The sequence below is a fragment of the Chinchilla lanigera genome, unplaced genomic scaffold (genome assembly GCF_000276665.1).
Source record: "Chinchilla lanigera isolate Chin_1 unplaced genomic scaffold, ChiLan1.0 scaffold00061, whole genome shotgun sequence".
NCBI classification, from domain to species: Eukaryota; Metazoa; Chordata; class Mammalia; order Rodentia; family Chinchillidae; genus Chinchilla; species Chinchilla lanigera.
In genome coordinates, this window is record NW_004955462.1 from 13,954,302 (window position 1) to 13,978,133 (window position 23,832).

At 48.6% G+C, this 23,832-nt stretch overlaps 1 protein-coding gene across 1 annotated transcript in view; it reads right to left on the minus strand.

The window, feature by feature from the left end:
• Window positions 1-23,832, minus strand: part of LOC102014428 (carboxyl-terminal PDZ ligand of neuronal nitric oxide synthase protein) — a gene marked incomplete at its 5' end in the record, with an annotated part of 301,429 nt that overhangs the window by 12,425 nt on the left and 265,172 nt on the right. Inside the window, 4 exon segments of the mRNA XM_005398278.2 lie at window positions 4,578-4,733; window positions 6,390-6,555; window positions 13,983-14,162; window positions 15,911-16,077. Of these exon segments, the coding sequence (XP_005398335.1) occupies window positions 4,578-4,733; window positions 6,390-6,555; window positions 13,983-14,162; window positions 15,911-16,077 (669 nt within the window).

A 23,832-nucleotide genomic window follows, 5' to 3' on the forward strand; every position in this document is an offset into this window, starting at 1 on the left:
TCTTCTGATAGCTGGGATGGGGAGAACAACAGGCCGCAGCAGAAGGCAGGAAGCAGACGAGCAGGCAGGGCCCATTTCCACCACACACACACTGCAATGGCTCACTTAGCATGGGAATCTTTCGCTGAAGTAGAAGAGAATCACATTTCACCCAGGGGACATCTTTTCATGGTTGTTTTGAGCTATGTCAGAACAGGCAGGTAAACGTGTGAGACACGGCTCCCTGTTACCACTTAATGCGCCCAGAGACCAGCCCCGACCCTTACTCTTAGTTCTGTGGGATCCTCCCTGCCAATCTGATCCAGAAAGATGAGTGAGATCTAGAATATTTATTCAGCCCATTATGTATTTCAAAAAGAAAAAGGAGAAAGGCTGAACACTTGCTGGTCACATTTTTAGGCCTTATTTCCCTCGTGCTTCTGCTCCTGATGACTGCATGGGTCCTCCCACCACAACAGGGCATCTCCTTGCAGGGACCTGACACCAGCTTCCCTCTGTCTCTGCCTCCCTGACAGGTGGGCTAGTGTGTGGGTAGAGGGGCCACCCTCAATCCCTGTGGATACACAGTAGCTTCCTGGAGCCCTACTTTGTGGCTCGTCATTGTGCTGTTAAAGAATCATTTGTGGTGCTTTTGTTGCTCACAGAAAGAGGAGCTGGGCTCAGACCCCTATCGCTTCCTATGCAGCATGATTTGCTTCCTGGATGGACATTTGCAGAATGGGCCCATTCAGACACCAACTAATCTCATATTCAGTTGGGAGCCAGTGAAACTGTATAATCTTGATCTTAGTTATATTAGAAACTAGGATGCAGTACTTTCTCAAGCACTCAGACATTTGTTGCTACTGCCCATGTATTCTAACATGATTTGGAGTTCGAAAAGGGCTGGGGTCTGAAAAGTCTACACAAATGGGATGGACTTTCCTGTCTTAGCTCTACGGATATGTGAGGCTGGATAATTCTTGGTTGGGGGCTGCCTTGTGCACAGGACGTTTAGCAGCACCTCTGATCTCCATTCATGTGTTAGGAACATACCTACCCTCGCTGTGATGAATGAAAATGTCTCCAGTAACTACCAAATGTCTCCTGGGGAAACAAAATTATTCCCAGCTAAAACCAGCAGTAAAATCTGACAAGTAGTACAGTCTGAGCCTGGAAGGCTGTCTGTATCCAGCCTCCTGAGGGCACCACCTCCCTGCCCTCCTTCAGGGAATACGAGAATCCCTTCTTTGTGCCACACCCTTGGGAACCATGTCACAGAACTGAGCCCCGCTGGTTTGGGAAATGGGTAGAAGTGACAGGCATAGAAGGAGCAGGTGAAATAGAAGAAGCAAGAAAAGACAATAGAAAAGCTTTTAGAAATAAGAAAGGTTTATTTAGCAAAAGCCACTAGACTAGTGACAACATCCAGGGAGTAAGTGCACTTACATTAACAGAATCTTTTCCCAGAGAGTTGATCCAACAGAGTTAATGACACAACAGTTTTGGGAAGTAGAGGGCTAGAGGGTGAGAGGGTAGGAGGAAGCAGTCAAGCAAAGAGTAAACAAAGCAATACAATTCCTAAACAAGATCAGTTGAGAGAAGTGAGCTGAGAAGAGGCTTTACAGATAGCACTGATACAGCAGGGATATAAGGAATATAATTTTCAGTCTCCATATGCAGTCCATCCCGTGCAGAGAAATTCTTTCCCAGCTCTGCAACTGTGAGACCTGGCATGACCAAGTCTGTTGGCACCTGAAGCAGGCTGGGGCAGGCACCAAGAAGGGAAGAGCCCCTGGTGTCCACATGTTCTCCACGTAGGGCAGAGCAGAAAGACGAAAAAGAGGAAGGCAGGGTTGAGTTAGCAGAGCAAGAAGCAAGGTGGGAAGAGGACAGAGGGACATCGCTGGGAAATCAGGTCTGTAACATTCCCTTTCCTGTCCAGTGGGCCCTGAGGGAGGGTCGGTGGCTGGTGATCCTTTCAAGCCCCTAGATCTGTCCTTGGTCGCCCATCTCTGCACACCAAGTGTGCACACACTTGGGTCACACCGGGGAGGATGCTGAACATGAATGAATACTCCAGGGAGGGCGTGAATCAGGGAAAGCGCAGGGCTGAGGCAGGTGGAAACCCGGGAGCAGAAGTCTTGAACAGGTCCTAGCTTAACATCGTATGTCACCAGTCTTTCCATTTCTTTTCCTCTCGCCTCCATTTCCTTTCCTGTTTCCCTCTGCAAGCTTTTCAAGACCATTCAGAAATCATATTCCCTACCTACTCCCTAACCACCTCCGCACAAGCCTCCTCCAGCCACAGTTCATTCATCTAATCCCTTGGCTTCTGGCTGCATCCTTAACTCTTGCATGCAAGGATTTTTCTCAAGAAAACAGACCTTCTACTCCCCTGGACACTCAAAAGTCTGCTGGTCTCAAAGGTCTCAGACTCATCGAAGCCAGGGTTAGGATTTCGTAAGCTAAGTAGGCTCCGCCAAACTGGATTCCTGATGGCTGCTCCTTTAGTTCTGCGGATCTCACATTCTTCCATGCGTTTGGATCTATTTCCAATGCTTAATTAGAAAATGTAGTCAACTGAACTATCTCTCTCCAACTAAATTCATGTTAGGAAAAGGACACAAATCTATTATTGATTCAATCACCCCAAAAATCCCCTAAGTTTTCTCTTCAGTCACTTCTCACAAGCCTACAAATATATCCTTACCTTCCATTACACGTGTGTACACACACACATACACACACACACACACACACACACACACGGGACCTCATCCTATTTCCGTGAACACCCTGATACAACAGGGAAAGCTAACGGAAAGCTGCAATTATTTCCTTTAGTTTGGACTTTCTGGTCTGGAAGACATCCAAGCATGGCTGTAAGAGAGGGCAGCACTTGCATTTATATCGATTCCAAAACAAAGCTGGGGTTGAAGAACTCCACTTGGGGTGACTGCATCCTTCTCAGTGGGCCCTCTAATATAATAATAACTGCAGCCTGGTCTGTAGCTTGTGGTCTAGGAGGGAGCCTTCTTCCCTTGAACATAACACTCAAGCGTATCTCAGCTTTCTCTTCACGTATCTAGAAATCTATTAACAGCCACTCATGGCCTTACAGGGGCAAAAGGAGCTTTTCTTCATGGGCCCCACCAGCCTGTTACCAAGTGGACATCCCTAGCAAGGCCTAGATAGTAAAAGATAAAAGACTGGCACATAGAACTTTCCACGGGTGTGCTCAAGGCATGCACCCACAGAGACGGGCCAGGGTGGCACACTGCGGTCTCCGATCTAAGTGGCAGTGATTCTTGAAGAGTGGACAAAAGTAGTCTCAGCCATCAGCTTCCACCCATTTTTGTTTCATTTTGCAGTAAAAACCCACTAATATGGCCCAGTGGAGGGGACAGGAGGAGAGGTAAGGCAGGGGGCTCTGGGTTTCAGAGCAAAGTGCTATAAAAGGTTTGGCTGACACAGCCCCTGCAGCAGGACACAGCAGGGACGTGGGTTACTTCCTGACCTCTATTCACAGGGGGCAGTCTGCAGGCAGGAGGTAGGCAGGGCAGGGCTTCCAAACTGAGGAATCAGACAGACCTAAGTGACTTATGGCTGCGAACAGGTTGTCCTGACCCTGGGCTCTCACAGCAGGACCTGAATGATGGTAATACTCTCATGCTCCCTCTGAACCAACATCCCCATAGAGAAAATATGTGCATCCCATTTCCTGCAGTGGTTTATCCACTGTGACCTGTGACACATCCCCATCCATACTCACACTAAAATCAACAGCCTGGCTCTTGCAGTCGGGAACATTCAACCTCTACACTCTCAGCAAGGGTCTGGAGAAGGAATTCCCCCAGAAGGTCGGGGGAGGGTTAGGCAACTGGTAGCGTCCTGATATCCAGAAACAGAGTACCTGAGAAGGTACCAATGGCTTCCCTTTATGGGTGGGACCACGGAGAGAGGGGAGTAAGGGGACCCCTGGGGCATCAAGTGACGGAGCAGAAGGGTCTGATAGCGCAGCAGGTACGGGGAGTGGGTCTTCCAGCAGCCTAGTGATATTGAAGAGGGACCCTCTCCCAAAGCCAGGGCCCAGCGGGGCCCTGCTTCCACCACCCTTCCGTCACAGCAGACGACGGAACTGACTCACATCCGGGAGTCCATTTTCCTCCCCGTTTCCTTCCAACGCACCGTTCTAGTCCCCCTCGAAAGCCTTCACCACTCTCCTGATCCTGGGTGTTATCCTCAGCGGCACGCCTTCCCTGGGCACCCCTGTGCGGGCAGCAGGAGCCGAACCCGGCCCCCGGCACCTGTCGGTGTCTCCCTGCCCCGCACCTACACGGCGATCTCGTCATCCAGGCTGTCGCCCAGCTCCTGCCTGGGCAGGACATTCAGCAGGCGCGGCAGCTCTTCCTGCGACCAGGAGTCGTGCTCCTCGCTCTCGTCGGTGTTGGACTCGTACTCGGAGGCGATGCCTGACTCTCGGAACTTGAGGAGCTCCAGGCCCCCCAGCACAGGCTCCCCCTGCGCCGGGGGCGGGGTGTCCTCGGAAGGGAGGAATCGGAAGCACTCCAGCTTCACCAAGCAGTCGCGCCTACCTAAGGGGCTGCCCACAGGGGGCGCAAAGTCAGCCAAGCCCGCGCCCAGCGGAGGCGGCGAGTGCAGGTCCTGCGGCTTAGGGGTCGTGGGGTCACAGAGCACAGGCAGGGCTCCCGAGCGGAAGGTGATCTCCAGCAAGCTGTCCTGCGAGCCCACTGCGGGGAGACAAGAGGACAGGGCGCAACTTCAGGCGGGGTTCTCTTTGGAAAGCCAACTGACTGGAGGTGCGCTGCAGTGCTCCCACCAAAACAAAAACCAAAACAAAAGCCTCTTGGCAAGGGCCCTTCCCTGCCCAAACGCACAGCAGCCCACCGGGGTTTTACACTGCACCCCACCTCCACCCCCAACCACCAGCCGCAGTCAGCAACTTCTAGACACTGGCAAAGGCAGCAAGAGAACCAAGTGATGGTTCGGAAGGGCACTGAATGCCTCGCCTAGGGTCTGTCTGTGTGGGAAAAGGATACCAGCTCAGTGCCAGCCTCTGGGAGGCTGAGGCAGGAGGTCTCGAAGTTTAAGCTCAGAGATTTAGGTCTCAACCCTGTCTGAAAATTAAAAAAACAAAAACAAACAAACAAAAGGGCTGGGGATACGGCTCAGTACAAAGTCTCTGGGTTCAATCCCCAGTCCTGAAAAAAAAGTTTTTTTGATAACCTTTTTATAAATCAGCATTAGTTAGGACAGAGCAGAATCTCAACAAACAAACCTCTGGAAAAGCCAGAGAAGCTTACAAAATGGTGAAATGGCTACCAGGCTTTGGGCCTTTTCCAGAATATAGACTCCCAGCCCTGCCCCATCCCTACTGATGAGAAATCTCTGGGCCAAGCTCAGTGATACATATTTGTTTTTTTAAGCCCATGAACTAGTTTGGGAGAACTGGTATAGCGGGAAAAACATTTGTTTTGCAGTTAGACCAGGCTGTGAATCTTGGCTCTACCCATGTGACCTTGAGCTAGATACTTAACCTCTCTGAGTCTGTTTGCTTATCTGTGAAATGGGTCTAACAGCATCTACCACTACAAGGATTAAATGCGTTCTTATGTATAAAAGTACTCTAGCACAGTTTCTGGCACTAGTGGCCAATGGATATCTGTGAGTCCAAATCGCCCTCCAAAGCCTTTACCACTCTACTTGACCCTGGGTGTTATCCATTGCCATAGACTGAGTAGGCACAGAATCCACAGTTAAGCTCAAGAAGAAGGCAGGAGATGTGCCTGCTCTCGTTGCTTTCCCAGCCCGCTTGGAGGCAGCTGGGTGCACAGGCAGCACCTCCGGCCAGGTATTGGGCAACCCCTGTCACTGACCAGCCATCTGGCTATAGTGACTCTGCTGCTTTGTCTATTAAGTGGACATACGGCTATCAGCTTTGTCTGTGTAACAGAGTCATGAGACACAGAGTACGGAGACTCCGCTTCTAAACGGTATGAGACCTCTCAACAGAGCTCACAGAGAACAGGACACCCAGTAAGTGTTCTGCATACTTTGAATGGAAAAGCCCTCCGAGAAAGACATGGGCTGCCTTAGGAGGTACAATGCCCAAGCCGCTGTCAGGTAGAGGCCGGATGGGCACGTGGCAGTGACTTCCGGGGACACTGAGGGCCAGGGCTGGGTGTGAGCTTAGACTGCAGCCAAGGTCTGCTTTGGTGCTCAGTGCTGTGATTCATGGCGTACATGGACAGGCCAGACAAAGGGCCTGTTCTCATATGGGCACGGCCAGGGGTCCGATAAAGCATCCCCAGTGCCTTGGGGAAGGAACGTGTGTTTTCCCAACATCCACACCGGGAGCGGGGAGGCTGGGCAGGGCCCCGGCTTACTAGCGTTCTGTCCTGACAGCTTCAGCTCCAGCTCCTGAACCTGCTTGACCAGCAGGGAGATGTGCTGGAGCATGTCCTTGTTCTGCAGCAGGAGCTGGTGCACACGAGCCTGGGCCTCCAGCCGTGCCGCAGCCTCAGCAGCCAACTGGTCCTTCAGCAGGTGAACCTGCAGAGAAGAGAAGGCCGGGAGGAGAGCGGGGAGACAGGACAGACAGGAGAGAGGGACATGAATGCAAATGAGGACTGCTGTGCAGGGTCGGGACCAGAGATGCCCTGTCCATTCCACTCGAGATGAAGACCTGCACAGGCAAAGTGGACATCTGGGCTTGAGGCTCTGCAGCAAGAGCCAGAGGAGCTGGGTCCCTGGGCCTGTGGCTCTCTCTGCATGTGGGAGGCCATGGGGTGTTGCTCAGATATCACTCTGTGTCCCACACCAAGGGCCAGAGAGAGCAAAGAGCCACCGTCCACACTCACACTGCCCTCTATCTCCACTGCAAGAACTCTGTTAGTACCCAACGCAGCACTGCTTTGTTTAGGAGGGTACTCCTGTCTCCCTTTTGCTTTTAAAAAACAAAACCTCAGAGTAGTGTCATGGTAGACCCCCACATAATCTTCCTTGCCTGTCCTGTTTCAAATATGATGAGGTATAGGAAGCATAGCTGCTCGTGGTGGTAGATAACTATAATCCCAGTGTTCTGGGAGGCTGAGGCAGGAGGATCACAAGTTCGAGTCCAGCCTGAGCAACTTAGCAAGATCCTCTCAAAATTTAAGGAAAAAAAAAAAGGACAGGGGATGTAGCTCAGTACTAATTTCTGAATGAAAGAGCTGGGTGTAATACGGCCTGTCTCATGTCTTTGGGGGCCAGTGTCTTGGCCTGGGCATCTGGTCCCTTGTTATTTTCCACGGAGGCATTTAGGGCAATGCTTTCTTCCTGGAAGAGGCCAAATGCTTGCTGAGACACTCACAGCAGGGCCGCCTCTGACATCATCAGAGACCTGAGGTAGATCATCTACAGGAAGCCCCTCATCAATTCATGACCTTCTTAGGGAAGAACAGCGGGCAAAGCATCCTGAGCAGGCTCCCAGCCAGTGACCTCTAACCACCTGCTCTGGGCATGTGATCCTCCTGTGAGACAGAATTCATGGGAGGGGATGGGGCAATAGTGGTACTTTGATTTACAAACTTAATTTTTTCCACAATTCTGGTCGAAAATTGAGTTGGTCGTGAATCAAATCAAATTCAATGGTTAGATTCAATGTTGACCTTATGGGGAAAGTTGATTCTATTTGCAACCAATTCGTTTTGTGACCGGGATCGTGGAAAGAATTCAGTTCATGAACCAAGGTACCAGTGTATATCAGGCCTCTGGCTTGAGGGAACTGAGTCACCTGACCAATAATAATGTCCACACATATATGATTCTTGTGCTAGGAGGTGAAAAAGGAGTCTGTGGAGAGGGTTTCAGGAGGTCCCTGAAGAAAGGGAACTAATAAGTTTGGGGATCTGGACCAAGGCAGTTTATGGGGCAAAGCGTTTTCTTAGACCAGAAGCATGGTGTGGACAAAGGGCACAGGGTCTGGATAGATGGGGTGTGGAGAGGAGAAGAAAGATGGTAGGAGGCAGTCACGTTCGCTGATCCTCTTGCTCAGCAATAGATGTTCTAGGTGCCTATAAATCAGTGTGCTTCACAGAGTCACCTTTTTTCAATGACCATCACCGCCGCACAGTCGTACTAAGTCTGACTGAAGCACCTAGTGGCCCGCATACCTGCCCCTCCTGGAAGCCAGTATTAGGGAAACTATACTCTTGGATGTAGTGGCTGCTTCCCCCTCTGGCCAGATTTGAGGACCTGCCCTTGCAGTTGGCTTTTCTACTAACCAAGTGGAGCCACTAATGAGATTAGCTGCCACTTTCTATTAGTGGCTCCCTAAGGGTAGGCCGATCCTTCCCCCAGGGAGATGATGCCTGAGGAATCTTAAGTAAATCTGTCCTCCAAAAAGCATTGCTAAGGACAGAACTGGCATTTTGGTCAACATTCCAGCCTCTTTTAAACCAAAGAAAGATCTGGAGAGGGCAGGGAACAGAAAAAAAAAGTGCCAATAACATTTTAATTTGGGTGTAAGGTACAGGGAGGCTTTAAACCTTTATCTTCCTTGGAAATGAAGGAATGGAGATATTTTACCAGGGAGTTCCCCAAATCCTACTGAATCAAGGAATAGGGCAGGTGCTGTGAGAAACCCCCACATGTGCCAGCAGAGGAAGGAGCCAGTCAACCCTCCATCTGCTGGTACTATTACTTATTCCAATTAAGAGTTTCATCGACAGGAATCTACTAAACAAGTAGAATTGTTAATGATTCATTTTCTATTTTCTTTGGAAACAGAAATGTCGGGCAGAAACATGGAGCCAAGTTTTCAGCGGATGTAAACAAAAAAGCAGAGAATCCTGCATACCACGGGCTGGGTGGTATGAGGGCTCCCTGCCCACATGCTATAGACTTAAGTCCCTAACCCTCAATCTAAACATCCCAACAGAACCAGACATTCAACAGCACCATGATGCAGTACCTAGGCAACTGTAGGTACGTCACTTCCCCTTGAACCTCAGCTTCCCCATCTGTCAACTCACAGGGCTGGCTAGGGGCTCAGATAGTCAGTTCCACAGACAGTTGGACCCAGCGGTCATTACTAGAGGCCACTTGCTAAAGGCCCACTGAAGAAAAGTCTCCAGTTCCCCACTGTGATATCTGAGAATTAGAGTTGAGGATGAAGGAATTTAAGTGGTTACTTCTTACAGAAGCCAGAGGAAAAAAGAAGGAAGCTTCTTTGACAGGCATCCAAGTTCCAACAATAGAATGCTATCAACATGTAAAAAGAGACCCTTGAATCAAATGTTCCCGTCACAAATCTAAGTGCCATGAGAAACTGCTCTTGAGTTTGAGTGTGCCTTGTCCCAGATTACATAAGAATTTTACCTCTGTGAATGCAGTTAGCTCATTTCAGGTGTTTTCAAACCCTGAGAACGTGGAAAGCACATCCTGTTGCCACTGCCCCAAACTGACATTAATGAGCCCTTATCTTTCTGCACCTGTCAGAAGTGGCACCAGGCATAAGACTCAAACCTCAGCTGCAGAAGGCTGTGCTACAGGAGAATCCAAACCAGGCCAAGCGGAGAGCAAACGGCCTGTACTTCTTCAAACTGTGACGTGAACTTGAAGCCCTGAAATGAGGCAGCCTTCCTCCCAGCCTTTGTCGAGGCTCGTGCTATGGGTCTCTGTGCTTTGTTTCCCATTTCATAGGACAGGGGCAGAATGTACCACCTTCCTCCCTCCCAGATGGGATCTTCATTTGTATTTAGGACACTTTTCTTTCAAAGAAACACCTTTATGAAAGGAGAGCATATTCTTTTCTGCAAAGGCACATGTTAGTGTCTCCTCTCCAGAGCTGTGTCATCTTTGGCAATGACTACTGCACTCACAGACAAAGTCAGGACACAGCACTCAGTGATCTGGCCCTGAGGCCATCCTCAGTGCTGGCGTCCATTTCTGTCTGCATTCTGGTCACAGTGCAACATGCATCAGTTCAACCCTGCGCCCTCCAGCTTTGTACCACTTCCCACAGTTCTGACACCCACCCTCCACCCACCCAGCAACATCAGACCACTCACTCTCCAGCCTACTTGCCTGGACTCCAGCTCCTCCATCAGAAGTGGGGGCAGGGCCAGGCTGAAGTTAGGGAGCAGTGGGCACATGGAAATGGCAGTGGAGAGAACCAGAGCAATTTGCCCACACACACACACCAGACATGTAAGCAGAGGCAGGCGGCATTGGCACTGTCTTGCCATGCATATGGCAGGGATACGGGTGGTGCACACCAAGGTGCTGGGGACTGGGAAAAGCCACAGGGACAGATGCTAAATCTAGGGCCTGCGGTGGGGATGTGCAGCACTGTCAGCACCGTTGCTCTAACTAGCTATCACACACACAAAGGCGAAGCATAAACAGCCAATCACTTGTTCCTAAACAAGCAGAAGTGGCAGCAGGTAGAAGGAAAATCTTTAAATAGCAATGAGTTACACTAACATTTCCCCATGAGCTAGGTCACGAATTGGCAAGTTGTGAGCAGACCTGGCCTACTTAATTGTTGCCAGCCAGCCACAATGCCCAGATCCATTTAGGAGGCATGTAGGCCCAGCCCACAGCCATGCAGGCACCAGCTCTATCCCAGCTTAGGTTCAAGGCATGGCTCAAATCTCATTCACACCCTTGAACTTCAGGTCTATCCAAAAGCAGGAAGCTTGTGCAGCCAGGCAGGCCTCATGCTGGGTTGGGAGAACAGGTCAGAAGGACTTGGTTAATTCACTATTTACACACTGAGGTTTGGTCTGGAAATACTTAAAGAGTCAGTTGAACACCTCCTTTATCTCTATACCTTTAAGGCCTGGGCAGGTCCCTTCAAGACCAGCTCTGAACAAATTTAGGTTAAGCCTGGGAGAGGTCTTGAGGGCTTAGACAAAATGCAAACACTGTGGAAGAGACTTAAGTCTGGTCCCAATGGCAAGCTCAGAACTAGACTGGCCCGTGAGAGCACACGGGGCAGGAGACATAAATAATGCAACAGGTGACCCCAAGACGACACCTATCTGCAGAAACTGGGGCTTTAACCTTAGAATTTTATTCAGGAGCAACACAGGAGATCTTGGATGCTCACAGAGAAAGGAAAGATATGCTCCCACCTGAAATGCTGAAGTCACAGTTTTACTTATTAAAATTCTAGGGACTGCTAGTAGTTTAATGAAGAAAGATAGAACTCTGCTTTTTGCTGGCAGGAGAGTCTGACAGAACAAGTACAACCTGACCTCGTACTAGAAACTGGAATCTGTACTGCTCAGGCAGAGAAACCAGACTTGCCGTAGTTGGTTTATTTCAAACCATACTTGCTGTAGTTGATTTATGTCAAAGATGCTAAGATGACCTGTTAACCACTTATATATCTTGCTTAATTGTTTTCCTCAAGGACATAGATCCTAATGAAAAAAAGCCCTTGGGTCAAATACTACAAAGAGAGTGGATGAAAGAGTTTGCAAAGAAACGTCTAATTGAAGGCTGGTTTCAGACCAAATCCACCTGCGGGCAAGCCAGCTAAGGGACGATACTCTGCCTACAAAAGCAAGACGCAGACAGAAGAGAGGCAGGGAGAGGGTGCCTGATGGGGACACAGAGAGGGGGAGAGGAGTATGTCCAAGAAGCTATCAGAAGACCTCAAGGTCATGTCTTATCTGAAGAGCCTGGAAATCCACTGCTCTATCCAAAGTCAGGACATGGATGCTCAATGGTGGCTCTTTGGTGGCCTTTCATCATGTCGCCGCTTGAACTGAGAGCCAAGCAGGGCACTGTCTGCTACATCCAACAGATTCCAAAGGAATGAGAGGCTAAGGCTGAGAGCGGCTCATAGTGCAAACCCCAGGCAGCACACTGTTCGCTTCTCCTGTACTCACTGTCTTCTAGAGAAAGGCAATTAAGGGCTGGGGATTTAGCTAAACGGCAAAAGCGCCTGCCTGGCAAGCACAAGGTCGTGAGTTCGGTTCCTGGTACTGGAGAAAAACCAAAAAATAAATAAATAAATAAATAGAGAAAGGCAATTAAAACAGGGCTGGGCTCAGCAGGCCCTCGGAAACAGATGCTTGAGTCCGTGCCAGAAAACCACTCTAGGGTTACATGCTGGCTGTGGCAGACCTGTGATAAGGTACAGGTCCTACTGCTTTGTAGACTCAGTGCTTCCTTCAACTGCCACAGCACTCTTGCGTGTTGATTACACACTTGCAAATAGTTTTTCTTAAATACTTAGTAGTGACTCCAAATCATCAGAAAGAAGGCTTTTCTGATAATGTAATATCATGAATATGCATCAAGCCTAGTCTTAGATAAATAATAATTACTTGGCAATTGATATGCCATAAGAGAAAAAGAATTATGGTTGGAGAATAGATTCTATTCAATGGGAAACTTTTGGAAATGATGTGTCTTAGTGCTGGAGCACTCCGGCTTTGTGCTCCTGTCATCCATCACGCTAGGGAAGGGAAGGGGGGACCCTCAGACTGGCATACCATCATTAGCCATAGGAAATGAATTCTTTTGACAAAGAGGACTGATTTTTTTTCTCCAAATATAAGAAGCAACTAATGATATTCCCTCCTTTCTATTACTGTCTGGGAAACATCTGCAAAGCCCCTAGAAGCACCACCACATTTCCTTTGGTTTCACAGTCAGAATTTTTTTTAAAGGCTCTAGTTCCTTGGGAACAATGTCCCACTGGTTCAACTCTTCTGAAACTGGGTGCCAAAGTCTTGCATGAGGCTGGTGTCTCAGGCCCAGTCTGGTGGAGAAGGTTACAAGAAGGCCTTTCCAAGGCCAAGTCACAGCAGATCTGGTCAGGGCATGCACCACCGTTGGAAAGGACAGTTCTGCCTGTGGGATTCACTCCTCCCTAGGAGCCAGGAAGAGTAAGGAGAGGATACAATGAAGATCACAAATACTCTGCAGGACTCTGCACCTTGAATTTTAGGATGCAGAAAACCAAGCAGCCAGTCTGGCCAAGTGGATCTAGAATGCCTGTACCTGCAGCTGCACTTCCAGTCCTCTCATCAGTTCTCCCAAATCCTGACTGCCTCATTCTCCTAATTATCTTCATCCACCCACTCAGGTGCTTAGCCTACCTGACTCTGACTTCAGGATTTAGACTTTTAAGCGCATTGGATGAATGTGTCTTCACCACTCCCAATTGTACAGGTAGAGATAAAGCCCAGATTCCTAAGTTCAAGGAAGATGTGGACTGCAGTGCCCTCCACAGAAAGCAAACAGGAGGAATCTCTACAATAGCTGGAAGGGAAATCAGCTCACCTCTCTCCTACTAAGTAGCAGTAGCCCAACAAGCCTTCAAGACACAATACCACCTTGATCTTAAGAAGTAAGCCAATTCTTCTCAATACGGCTCAAAAACTCTACCTAAATTTCTACAAACTCAATCTCATTATAATGAATTTCAAGGCTAGTAAGGCATCAAATACTGCCTGGAATAAGGAAATCACAGGTGGAGGCTTGGACACCTGCTATGGACAAGGAAGTTGAGATGCCAGGGAAGTAAGTAGTCTTTGCAAGGATGTTCGGCACAAATTTAAACTTTTGGCTGTTTTTAAAGTGGTATCTTAAAGTCTCACTTGTCCTGACTCCCAAAGCATCCTTTTCCAACTCAGACACCAGACAAACAAGGTAGGAAAGGAAGGGTGAAGTTGTGTGCATCTTTTTCCTTGGTAAGTTCATGTCATTATCCAACACATCCAGCCAAGCCAGCCAAGCCCAACTCAGAGCGGGGGATACAGGGAAAACCAAAATGTGTCTTTCCATTTCACTTGCATCCCCTATCTCTTCCCCCCAGCCCCTCCACTTCCCCAACTCCCCAAAAAGCAATGATCCAATAGCATGAGCGATTCCTTATGGCTCCCTAGATTTAAACCTGCCCTGAGCCCCTTGCTAGGGAAGGTGCGTCAAGCCCATGAAAGTGGAGCCTGTGAAGTAGGGAGGAGGCTAAGGAGAACCTGGGCCACAGCCACTTGTGTCTGCTGCTGCTGCTGCTGGAGGAGCTGCTGGAGGAGCTGCATCTGGTGGTGGGTGGACAGCGGTGTCCCAGTGCCCAAGCCCGGTGGCTTCGAGATCGAGGAGGGCAGCAGCATGTGGGGCGAGGCTGTCAGCATGGGGTCCTGAGGGTGAGGTGAGACCTAAAGGAGAAGAGAAGACAGGATGTGACACTGGGGCAGGGCCGCCTTAAGACTCTGTACTCTTCATGACACGGGCACGGGCAGAGTGAGATGGCCTACCTAGAGCACATGAGCCAGAGATGGACCGGATGGGGCTTTGGGGAGGAAGCCGTGTAGCTGCCTATGTGCAGACCCCACAGTCTGGTGTATCTGAACACCTCTGTGACTGATCTCATGTGATGGAAAGTCGGTAGCTGCTCTGATCCCATCTCTTACTCACTGCTTCCCTGTCATACCCTACTGAGAGTTCTTTGAGTCTATTTCTATAAACATATCTCTCTACCACCCCACTGTGAGAAAAAGAGGGGGCAACTCAATCTGTTCCTTCATTTTGCACCTCCTCGATGTTTCTCATGAATTGGGCACTGGAGGAAGAGGCCAGGTGAGGGGTAGCTGCCTCCTGCCCTCCTCCATCATATTGCATAGTGAAAACCACCAGGGAGGAACATTTGGACACAGAATGTTAGATGATAGCCATCTCTGGCTCCTCCTCCTGCCGGACACTTTTACTAAGGCTGCTACAAAGGCAGTGCCTATGCCAGGGTTCAATGGCAGGGTAACTTATTTCATTTCTCGTGGTTCTGTACATGATCCCTCTTCAGATATCCAAGAGGATGGCATCCAGGCACAGAGGGTCACTGTCCCTGGTCGAGGATTAACCAGGTACCCAAGAGAACATCAGCTACTATCCTCCTAACTGCCCAGACTTCTTTTGATGAGCTGGTCTGACAGCCTCCACCTGAGGCATATTCAGGGTGAGGAAAGGGCAGTGAGCTGGCTGCGAATCTAAGGGGATAGCTATTGGTCAGCAATGTTCTTTCTGGGATTTTGTGTTTAGCTGTCCTCAAGTTTAAATTTGGTCTCAGGTTCCTTGTTGTTTTTTGTGTATATATGTAAGCATGGCACTATGGATTGAACTCACACTGAGATATACCACCACCCTTAACCCCCCTACTTTTCATTTTGAAACAGGGTCATGCTAAGTTGCCCAGGCTGGGCTCAGAATTGCAGTTCTCCTGCCTCAGCCTCCCAGAGTGCTGGGACTATAGCCCTGTACTACCACACATAGCTAAATTCTTAGTTTTTAAATCTGGATCATATTAGGAACTCTGAATGCTTCACCTTGGCTGCTAGGCTGCTAGGCTGAAGCGGATGATGCCTGTCCTAAGGTAGTCTCTAGGCTTCTAGCATGCAGTGGGCCAGTTTCCAAACTCAGCAGTGTCATTACACAGTAGCATCAAAGGCACACAACCACCAGAGCACACAGAGGAGCCTAAACAGACATGGCTCTTTCAGCTAAGCCGGGGGGATTATGTGGATCATGTGCATGTGCCAGGACCAGCCCTGCACCAATACTGTGCAGAGATGCGATGCTGCTGTGCAGGGAGAAGAAAGAAATCACAGACTGGTGGGATCCTGGTAGCACAGCGCACATCAGAAATGAACCCCACAGGATCCCGACACACGGCAGTGTCTAGTGTGGCACATGGGGACCAAATCTACAGACGTCAGGCCCCTCTCAGAGGCCATGAAACACGCTCCAGCACAGCCACTGTGCTGTGGAGTGCCTGACTCTGAAGCTGAGCAGCAGGAGCTAGGAAGCAGCTCTGATGGCTTGAAGCTGAGGCTGACGGTGTGACAAGGGTCACTCTCCGAGGTAGCAGGGACACGCATGTACAGACCACCTGCACGCGCCAGCCCCTGCCTACCTTGGAGTCTGAGTGGGAGCCTCCTTCCTTCCCTACAGCATCCAGGTCGGTTACACCTCGGCTGAATTCCAGGACGTCATTCCCTGGGAGTGGGACCTCCACGGCATCAATGTCAGTCTCCTCCGCGGTGGCTGTGGAGGCCCTCTCGGCTCCAGTGAGCTGGCGGCCTGGAGGGACAACAGGGAAGGGAATAGTGACATTCAAGAGCAATGCCCTCCTTACCTAAAATTTCAATTATGTTAACCCCAGGACTTCATAGCACTTTCACACATCTTTTCATTTAACTACATTAAAGAACCTTTCCAACTCAAAAACATATTCCCACTTTAAGAGCTGTGTAAAGTGCAGAAGTAAAGGGAAACTCTTCTCAAGCCTGGCTATGTCAGCTTTGCCAGGCTAGTATGTTTCTACCCGTGAGGTGTGGGGGTTCTGGAAGGCAGGGGTATGACGGCCATCACGTCCTTCACCTCTAGAATGGAATGCAGCCCAGGGAAACCATGCTGTGTGGAAGTCAGAGACGTGGAGTCTTGCCCAGGACAGGCCCTGAATGAGCAGTCAAGGAAGGAGCAAGGCACCTCTTTCACTTGGCCCAGCTACTTGAGCTACAGTAGAGGATCAGTGTGAGGCACAGGTAGGGTTCCAAGATGGAGGAGGGAGGGCAGGGAGATCTGAGCCCCTCCTAACACAGTGTCAGCAGCCTTCAGAGCCAGGAGCAGATGCCAGAAGAGGCCTGCGGGAGCTGGGTGAGGTGAGAGAAGACAGAGATGGCTCCTTTTCCATGCTCCTTATCCGGGTATTTTACTTCCCACTTTTCTTCCTTTCCCATGTCCTTGATCACAAACATAGCATACTGCTCAATGTCAAACCAAAGTCCTGCACAGGGAGCCATGGGAACCCAGCTCTACCTGATGGTGGATAGAAACCTTCTGATCATATGAATGCACATTTCACTCTAATGAGTACTAGACAGCCATAAAGGACCAGATGCTCAATTCTCGGTCATTGTTCCTCTCTCTTTCTTGGACTCTCTACAAATACCTGATAGTTCCTGAGCATTTCACAGGAAATATTTTACTGTTCTGTGTTTAAGTTTAGGTCCATCACTCTTGTCTTCGAAACGAATTTCTTGAAAGTTTTCAGAGACCAAACACCAGCTGGAGAATAGAGCAGGCTGCCACAAACAGGAAACACAGAGAGCTGACGTCCCAGTGCGGAGTCCAGCCCAGGCAACCGGGCGTCAGTCATGTGAGCGCTTGCCTTGCAGAACAAGTGGTTCTAGGAATTCTTCCTATGCAAATTCACACCAGTCATCTGCAGGGATAAGCCTGGTATTTCAAGTCATTAGCATGCTTATTTTTCTTCCTGCCTCCTCCAAGAACTGGGAAGACAGCCTGTTGCAGAGCACAAGGCATTTAATAGAAAGGATGGCCCTGATTTGCCTGGGGGAGCAGCTCCTCTGCTCCTTCATGTGCCAGCAGGCAGGGAACACAGAACAGCCTGCACCCAGAAGCGATCTTGACAATTGATCATCGTGAGCCCAAGGGCAGAGAGGAATGATGGTGATTTTTTCAGGGATGGTTTTCAGTAGGTAGATGGTGCTGAGAATTGAGCATTTGGTCCTTTATGGCTGTCTAGTACTCATCAGAGTGAAATGTGCATTCATCTGAGCAGAAGGTTTCTAGCCACCATCAGGTAGAGCTGGGTTCCCATAGCTCCCTGTGCAGCTGGCACATGACATTGAAGATGCCCTGGCCAACCCGCTTCCCTTCAGGACTTGAGGTCAGGGTTGTGTCCCATTCATCTGTCTCCTAAGAATCTGGCTCTAAGGTGTCCATAAATACCAACAAAGGAAATAGCGTTGTGACAGGGTAGTAAAACAGGGGATTAGGCTACAGGGGGAGGCTGCCTCCCCCCAGTCTATCCCAGATCCAAATAATGAAGATTAAAAAGGTCTGCATCAAAAGCTCAGAAGCGCTGGTAGGATGAGCAAACCTCTCAGGTTCTAGCCCTATCTCTGAGGGAGCCTTAAAAACCCAAACTGCTCAGCCATTCTGTTTGTACTGGTGAACTCCAAAACCGCAAACTCTGGGACCCTTTCTGAGAAGCTTCCTGCCACCCAGCTGGTGCTTGGATGATCACATTTGGAGTCTTCTTCACTTAATGGGTGCAGATCAATATAGAGCAGATTGGTTAGAACTAGGAAAGGGAAGGTACCATAGCCTCTGCAGAGTGTGTGCCTATTTTCCAGAAGACTAGACCCAGAGGAGGGCCTCACAGCTAAAGGGCTTCTTCAGGTCCCATCAGATAAAGACGGAGATTCAGGATCCGCAACTGCCCCAGCACTCACAAGTCTGAGGGCCACAAAAAGGCCTGAAAACCCTACAAACTATAGGGAACTTATGCAATGGGGCTTTATAGCTTCCAAATTATGACCAAGAGGGGTACAGCCAGGATTGGGAGAGGGGGTTAACCATGCTGCTTTCTGAACTGCTTATTTCAACTATTTCTACTGGTACATGAAACAGTAACTAGAAGCCTTTAGACAAATGTTTATTTTGTTCCTTTATTCAATAAGCATTTATTAAGGACACTGAACATAAATATTAATAAGCAAAATCTGTGTTTTTAGTGCTTTTCAGCCTTGTGCGGGAAACACATGTAACCCACAGCTGTGGCCTGTGGGTATATTACCTACCAAAGAGATAGCTAAGATGCAAGACAACAGAGAAACACCTAACAGGTGGGGGCTCATGGGGCTGTGCAGAGGAGAAACAGCTCCTGAAGGAGGTTCACCAGCTAAGGCAGGTGATGCAGCGGGTGTGGGGCAGGGAGGGGACGGGAGGCATTCCAGGCAGAGGGCAAGGCAGGTGCAAAGGAAAAGTGGCACATAGGGGCCAGGGATATAGCTCAGTGGCACAGCACCCGCCTGATGAGTGCAAGGTCTTGAGTTTGATTTCTGGTACCAAAAACAAAAAAAAGAAAGAAAAAAGAAAAAGTGGTACAAAAACCCATGGTAGGTCATAGGCACCACCAACAGTTCCACAGGGAAGAACTTGACCAAGAAGAGTCAGGACAGATTGAAAGCAGAGAGCATCAAAAGATTTTTACTCTAAAATTTCACTCTACAGATGCTGCAGATGATAGACCCAAAAAGAATAAGACCCTGTAACACTCCATGGGAGACCTATGAGAGGTAGCAGTGAAACAGAAGAGAGAAGACAGATTTGAGAGATCCTTGGGTGTCAGAAATCACAGGGATAGCAAAGCAATCGTCTGTGGTCTGAGGGTGTTGTGTGGGATGAGTTTTCAAATTTCTGATTTAGGTGTCTTGGTGGAAACTGGCATCCTACAGGAAGAATCCAGTGGGAGTAGGATTGTAAGTAAGAGGAGGAGTGCAAGTTTTAAACCTGCTGAAATTGTGAGAGTGCATTGTAAGAGTCAAAAGGAAATACTATCACATCGCTGGCTATGTGTTATGGACTGCATGTTTGTATCCACTCAAATTTCATATATTGAAGACTTAACTCCTTATGTGATGGTATTTGGATATGGGGCCTTTGGGAGGTAATTAGATCACCAGAGTGAAGCCCACATGATGGGATTGGTGCCCTTATAAGAAGAGACATGAAGAGATCTTCCTCTATAGCACGAGAAACACAGGAGATAGCAGCTGTGTGTATGCCAGGAGACACCTGCACTAGGAAGTGAATGGACTTGTCAGCCTCCAAGGCTGAGAAATAAAAGTCTGTTTCTTAAGTCATACAGGGTGTTGTATAACTGTCATAAAAAGTACAGGAATAAAAATTCAGGAAAAGGTCTGGCCTGGAGACAGATATTTGTAAAAATCATGGGAGTCAGAAGAGAACCCAGGGACCAAGTCCAGGAAAGGCAGAAGAGGAGCCTGCTGAAAGGCAGCTAGCAGAGAACAAAGGGAACGACTATGTGGGGAGGATCCCCAGAGACTGTGAAAGATGAACACCCCATTTCGAGGGGTGGTTCCTATAGACAAAGGCTGACACTTTCCTAATGTTGCCTGGGAATTTCAGGAAGAGTTGGCAGGGCAAAAAATGGCAGATCACTGGGAGCTAAAGAACTAATGGCAGGAGCAGAGTGAAAATAAGGAGGCAGGCATTGAACATAGTTAAATTTACATGAAGTGTGGCCATCAAAGAAAGGAGAGGAATAATATCATACGCTAGAGAGAGAGACACCGGGACAAGCAAGGTTTGCGTTTTGTTGTTTTTAATATGAAAATATGACTTAACCTTATTTATCTGCAGCAGAAGGAAAAATCAGGCCCAGTAGAAGATTCGGGAGCATGAGATACCTCAAGGGTTGGGAAGGAGTGAGATTGGCAGAGCGCAAATGCAGATGAAAGGGTCAGCCTTGGACTGGAGGCTGTCATTCACTGAGAAGGAAGCTGGGGACAAGAAGGACTGCTGAAAGGCAAAGTAGTCCGTGCCAAGTCCGGGGGTCACAAATGTGTTGACAGAACAATGCGCGGATGGGAGTTTTCTGCAGTGCTGTTCAGTGTTACAAGGTTACCACAAATAGTTTCTACTGGGTAAATGCAGAATTTTGGTTTGCACAGGTGCTGCTATGGAGAGAAAGGGTTAACAGCTCAGTCCAAAAGTGCTTGACACAGCTATACTTTGCCTCAAAACTGCATCAGTAACCAGTTAAACTTAAGTGGAGCTTACTTTGTTCTGGATGTACTAACTCACTTATCATGACCATGCTAAGAAGTAGGTACTAACACTGTCCCTGTGTGACCGATAAAGAAACTAAGCCACATAGTGGGTGAGACCAGAGGGGGCTTGAAGCCTGGAATTCTGGCTCCAGGGTTGGTGCCTTTAACCTTGAACCTATTCTGCCTTCCACGCTTAGTCCCGCCTACCCTTACTTAACCTGCTTTATTTTCCTCACTGGCTTTTACACTGTCCAGCGTGATCTTGCTTATCTGTACCTCAGTGGCATCCTGCATCCCCCGCTTTCAATGTGACCTCCTTATTGTCTTAGTATTTGAATTGATCCCAGCACCTCGCAAGGACTTGATAAACATCTGTTGAATGAAGTAAGTGACTAAAATGAAGGCGATGAAAAATGGGGACCGGGCAGCAGTGACCTGAGGAGATGCCAGAGTAGTTGCAAGGGAACAGGAATACCTAGGAGCCCAAAGAGCTCACTATTCAGAGTAAGCAGGATGTTCACATCCAGATGTAATAATACAGCATCATAAGCTGTTATCCCTCAAGGGTTCACTGTCTAGATCAAGAGTCTTTATGTTGTAATTTTTATTGGACATATTCTATATTTAAGGTAGAACATAATGGTTTGGTATACTTATACATAGTGAAATGATCACCATAGTTAAGCCATTTATATATCCATCCTCTCATTGCTTACCCTTTTTCTCTTAGATGTAAATCTTTAAAAAAAAGTTGAATACATAGAAAAAGAGAATAAAAGGGAAGATGTATATGAAAGGATACAAAGATCCGCATGTGTGGGATAAATTAAGTCTAGAAATGTAATATATATCATGAGGATCCTAGTTAGCAACATGATATTGTATTCAGATTTTTGCTAAGGGAGTAAAATTTAGGTACTCCCTACCCCCAGACAGACACATAGCCGCAGAGACACACATGAGAGCCCCCGCCACCCACACATGCAAGCTTTATCTGTAAGAAGCTCTATTCTTCCCTAGGGTTCCAAGCCCTTGCACGTCTTGCATATGCTGGACACCACCTCCCCACGCACGCGCTTCCAAGGGAACAGCCTCTCTCCCAGGAGACCCTCTCCAGGAGGGGTCAGAGGAACAGCACAGGACAGGAACAGCGGCCCCACCTGGCTCAGAGCTCCAGGCTGGGCCAAGGGTGACTGCTGCCAAAAACCAGAAAAGAGAAACCTCCCCCAGGGTAAGGAACAGTAGAAAGAATAAGGGAGCAAAGAGGCAGGAGAGAGAGGAGGCGCACACAAAGAAAGTGAATAACATCATTAAAAGTACCGCTGAAACTCAGGGAAAGCACTGACAGACATCAAAGAAGACAGCGAGGCTGAGACAGCACTTGCGCTTTCCAATTCCCAAGAGTAAACAAGTTTCCTCTGCACAATAAAGGGCTTCCCACCATGCAGGGAGCTGCTCCCCTGGAAAGATAAACACATGTTAAATGAAAGGCTCCCTAATGGGGAAGCCAGACTCTTGTCAAAAGCTGTCAACGAACAGTTCCCTGGATCCTGAAGGTGCCCCATTATAGAAGAAAATCCCAGTGGAGTCAAAAATGCTCCTGGGGGAAGCATTTATGAAAAGAAGTAACATGTTCCTAGCCATGTACAGGGGGTAAAAAAGTGAGTGGGGGGTGTAGAATGGAAACACTAGTGGGACAAGGCAGTAAGCAGCTTTCAGGAAAGGAAAGCATTTCCAACCGCAGAGCCAACCGGTAACCCCAACTGCTCACACTTGAAATACGTTCAGCTTCATAACACTACCCAGCAACCAGAGGACATCTGATCAATCACTTCACTTGGACCTGACATAAAATAAATGACAACACTCAGAGATATCCCTGTCCTCTCCGCTCACTATGGACAAGGTCATGTGTTGTAGAGTCAGCCTTGGAACCTGAGATAAACAGCTAACACTCACGGAAGGCATAGTATAGGCCAGGCCCAGCCCTGTTGGCTAGCCTTGTCTCATCACACCCTCAAAAGGAGAAGCAAAATCCAGAGACAGCATGGAACTTGCTGAGGACCGGTCAGCTGCCAAGTGGTGGGGTCAGGATTCAAGTCCAGGCATCTGCACCTCTAGTCCACCACCCCAGAGCTCTGTCACAGTTACCCCGCCTGCTCCCTACTCCCATGATGGCTAACTTTTGTGCCACCTGGGAAAGACCACTGCTAGACCCAGGTGTCTGGCCAAATGTGCTAGAGCTTGCTATGACGGTGTTTTTAAAAATCCGATGAACATGTAAATTAGCAGACTGTGTGGCAGGCGGATGGCCCTTGGGAAAGTAACGGGGCGGACTCATCTGATCAGCTGAAGGCCCGAACAGAACAAAGATCCTGGAGGAAGGGGGAATTCAGACTCAAACCAAGTCTTCACCCTGCAGATCCCATCCAGCAAACTTTTGATTCAATAAGCTTCTACAGCCATGGGAGTCCATTCTTTAGAGTAAATCTCTCTGTCTTGAAGAGTGTGTGTGTGTGTCTAAATTCTGAGCATAATCAGTCTCATTCCCAGGCCACATCATCATCTCTAGAGGCACAAGCAACCCAGGAGCTCCACTTCCGGTTACTGACAGGTCACCAGTGTGTGTCAGAGCCCAGCAGCCCAGGGGCTTAAGTTCTCACAGAGACATGCAGTGCCTGCTTGACACCTTGAATACACTGTCCTGCTTCTGACAGGCTTTCCTAAAATGCTCCCAGATGTTTTTACATGTAGAATACCAACATTCTTCTTAGGCAGAATCTATATGGAATATGCCAAGTAGCTGTGGTGTGATGTGTAACAATGTGATTTGAGAAAATTATCTCCCAAAAGGTAATAGAAAGGAGGGTGAATACGGTTGGAGGGCCTGTTAGTTCTGTGCTGACGATCTATCACAGGCACAGTCTCTTCCTGTAGCCACTGTTACCACTGATACCTTCCCACGCATGCTCTATTCAGCTTTCAGTCTCTTCTTTGGTGCTTTATCACCTCTTTTCTGATGACTCTCCTGTCCCAAGTATCATCATTCCTTATCAGCAAAGCTGCTTAAAGGTCACTCCCTGTTGGAATCTGTACTCAATATCCATGCTCATTTTGGTATAGAATAAGCACTTTTTTTTTTTTTTTTTTTTTTTTTTGGTTTTGGTTTTTCTCCGGTACCAGGAACCGAACTCACGACCTTGCGCTTGCCAGGCAGGCGCTTTTGCCGCTG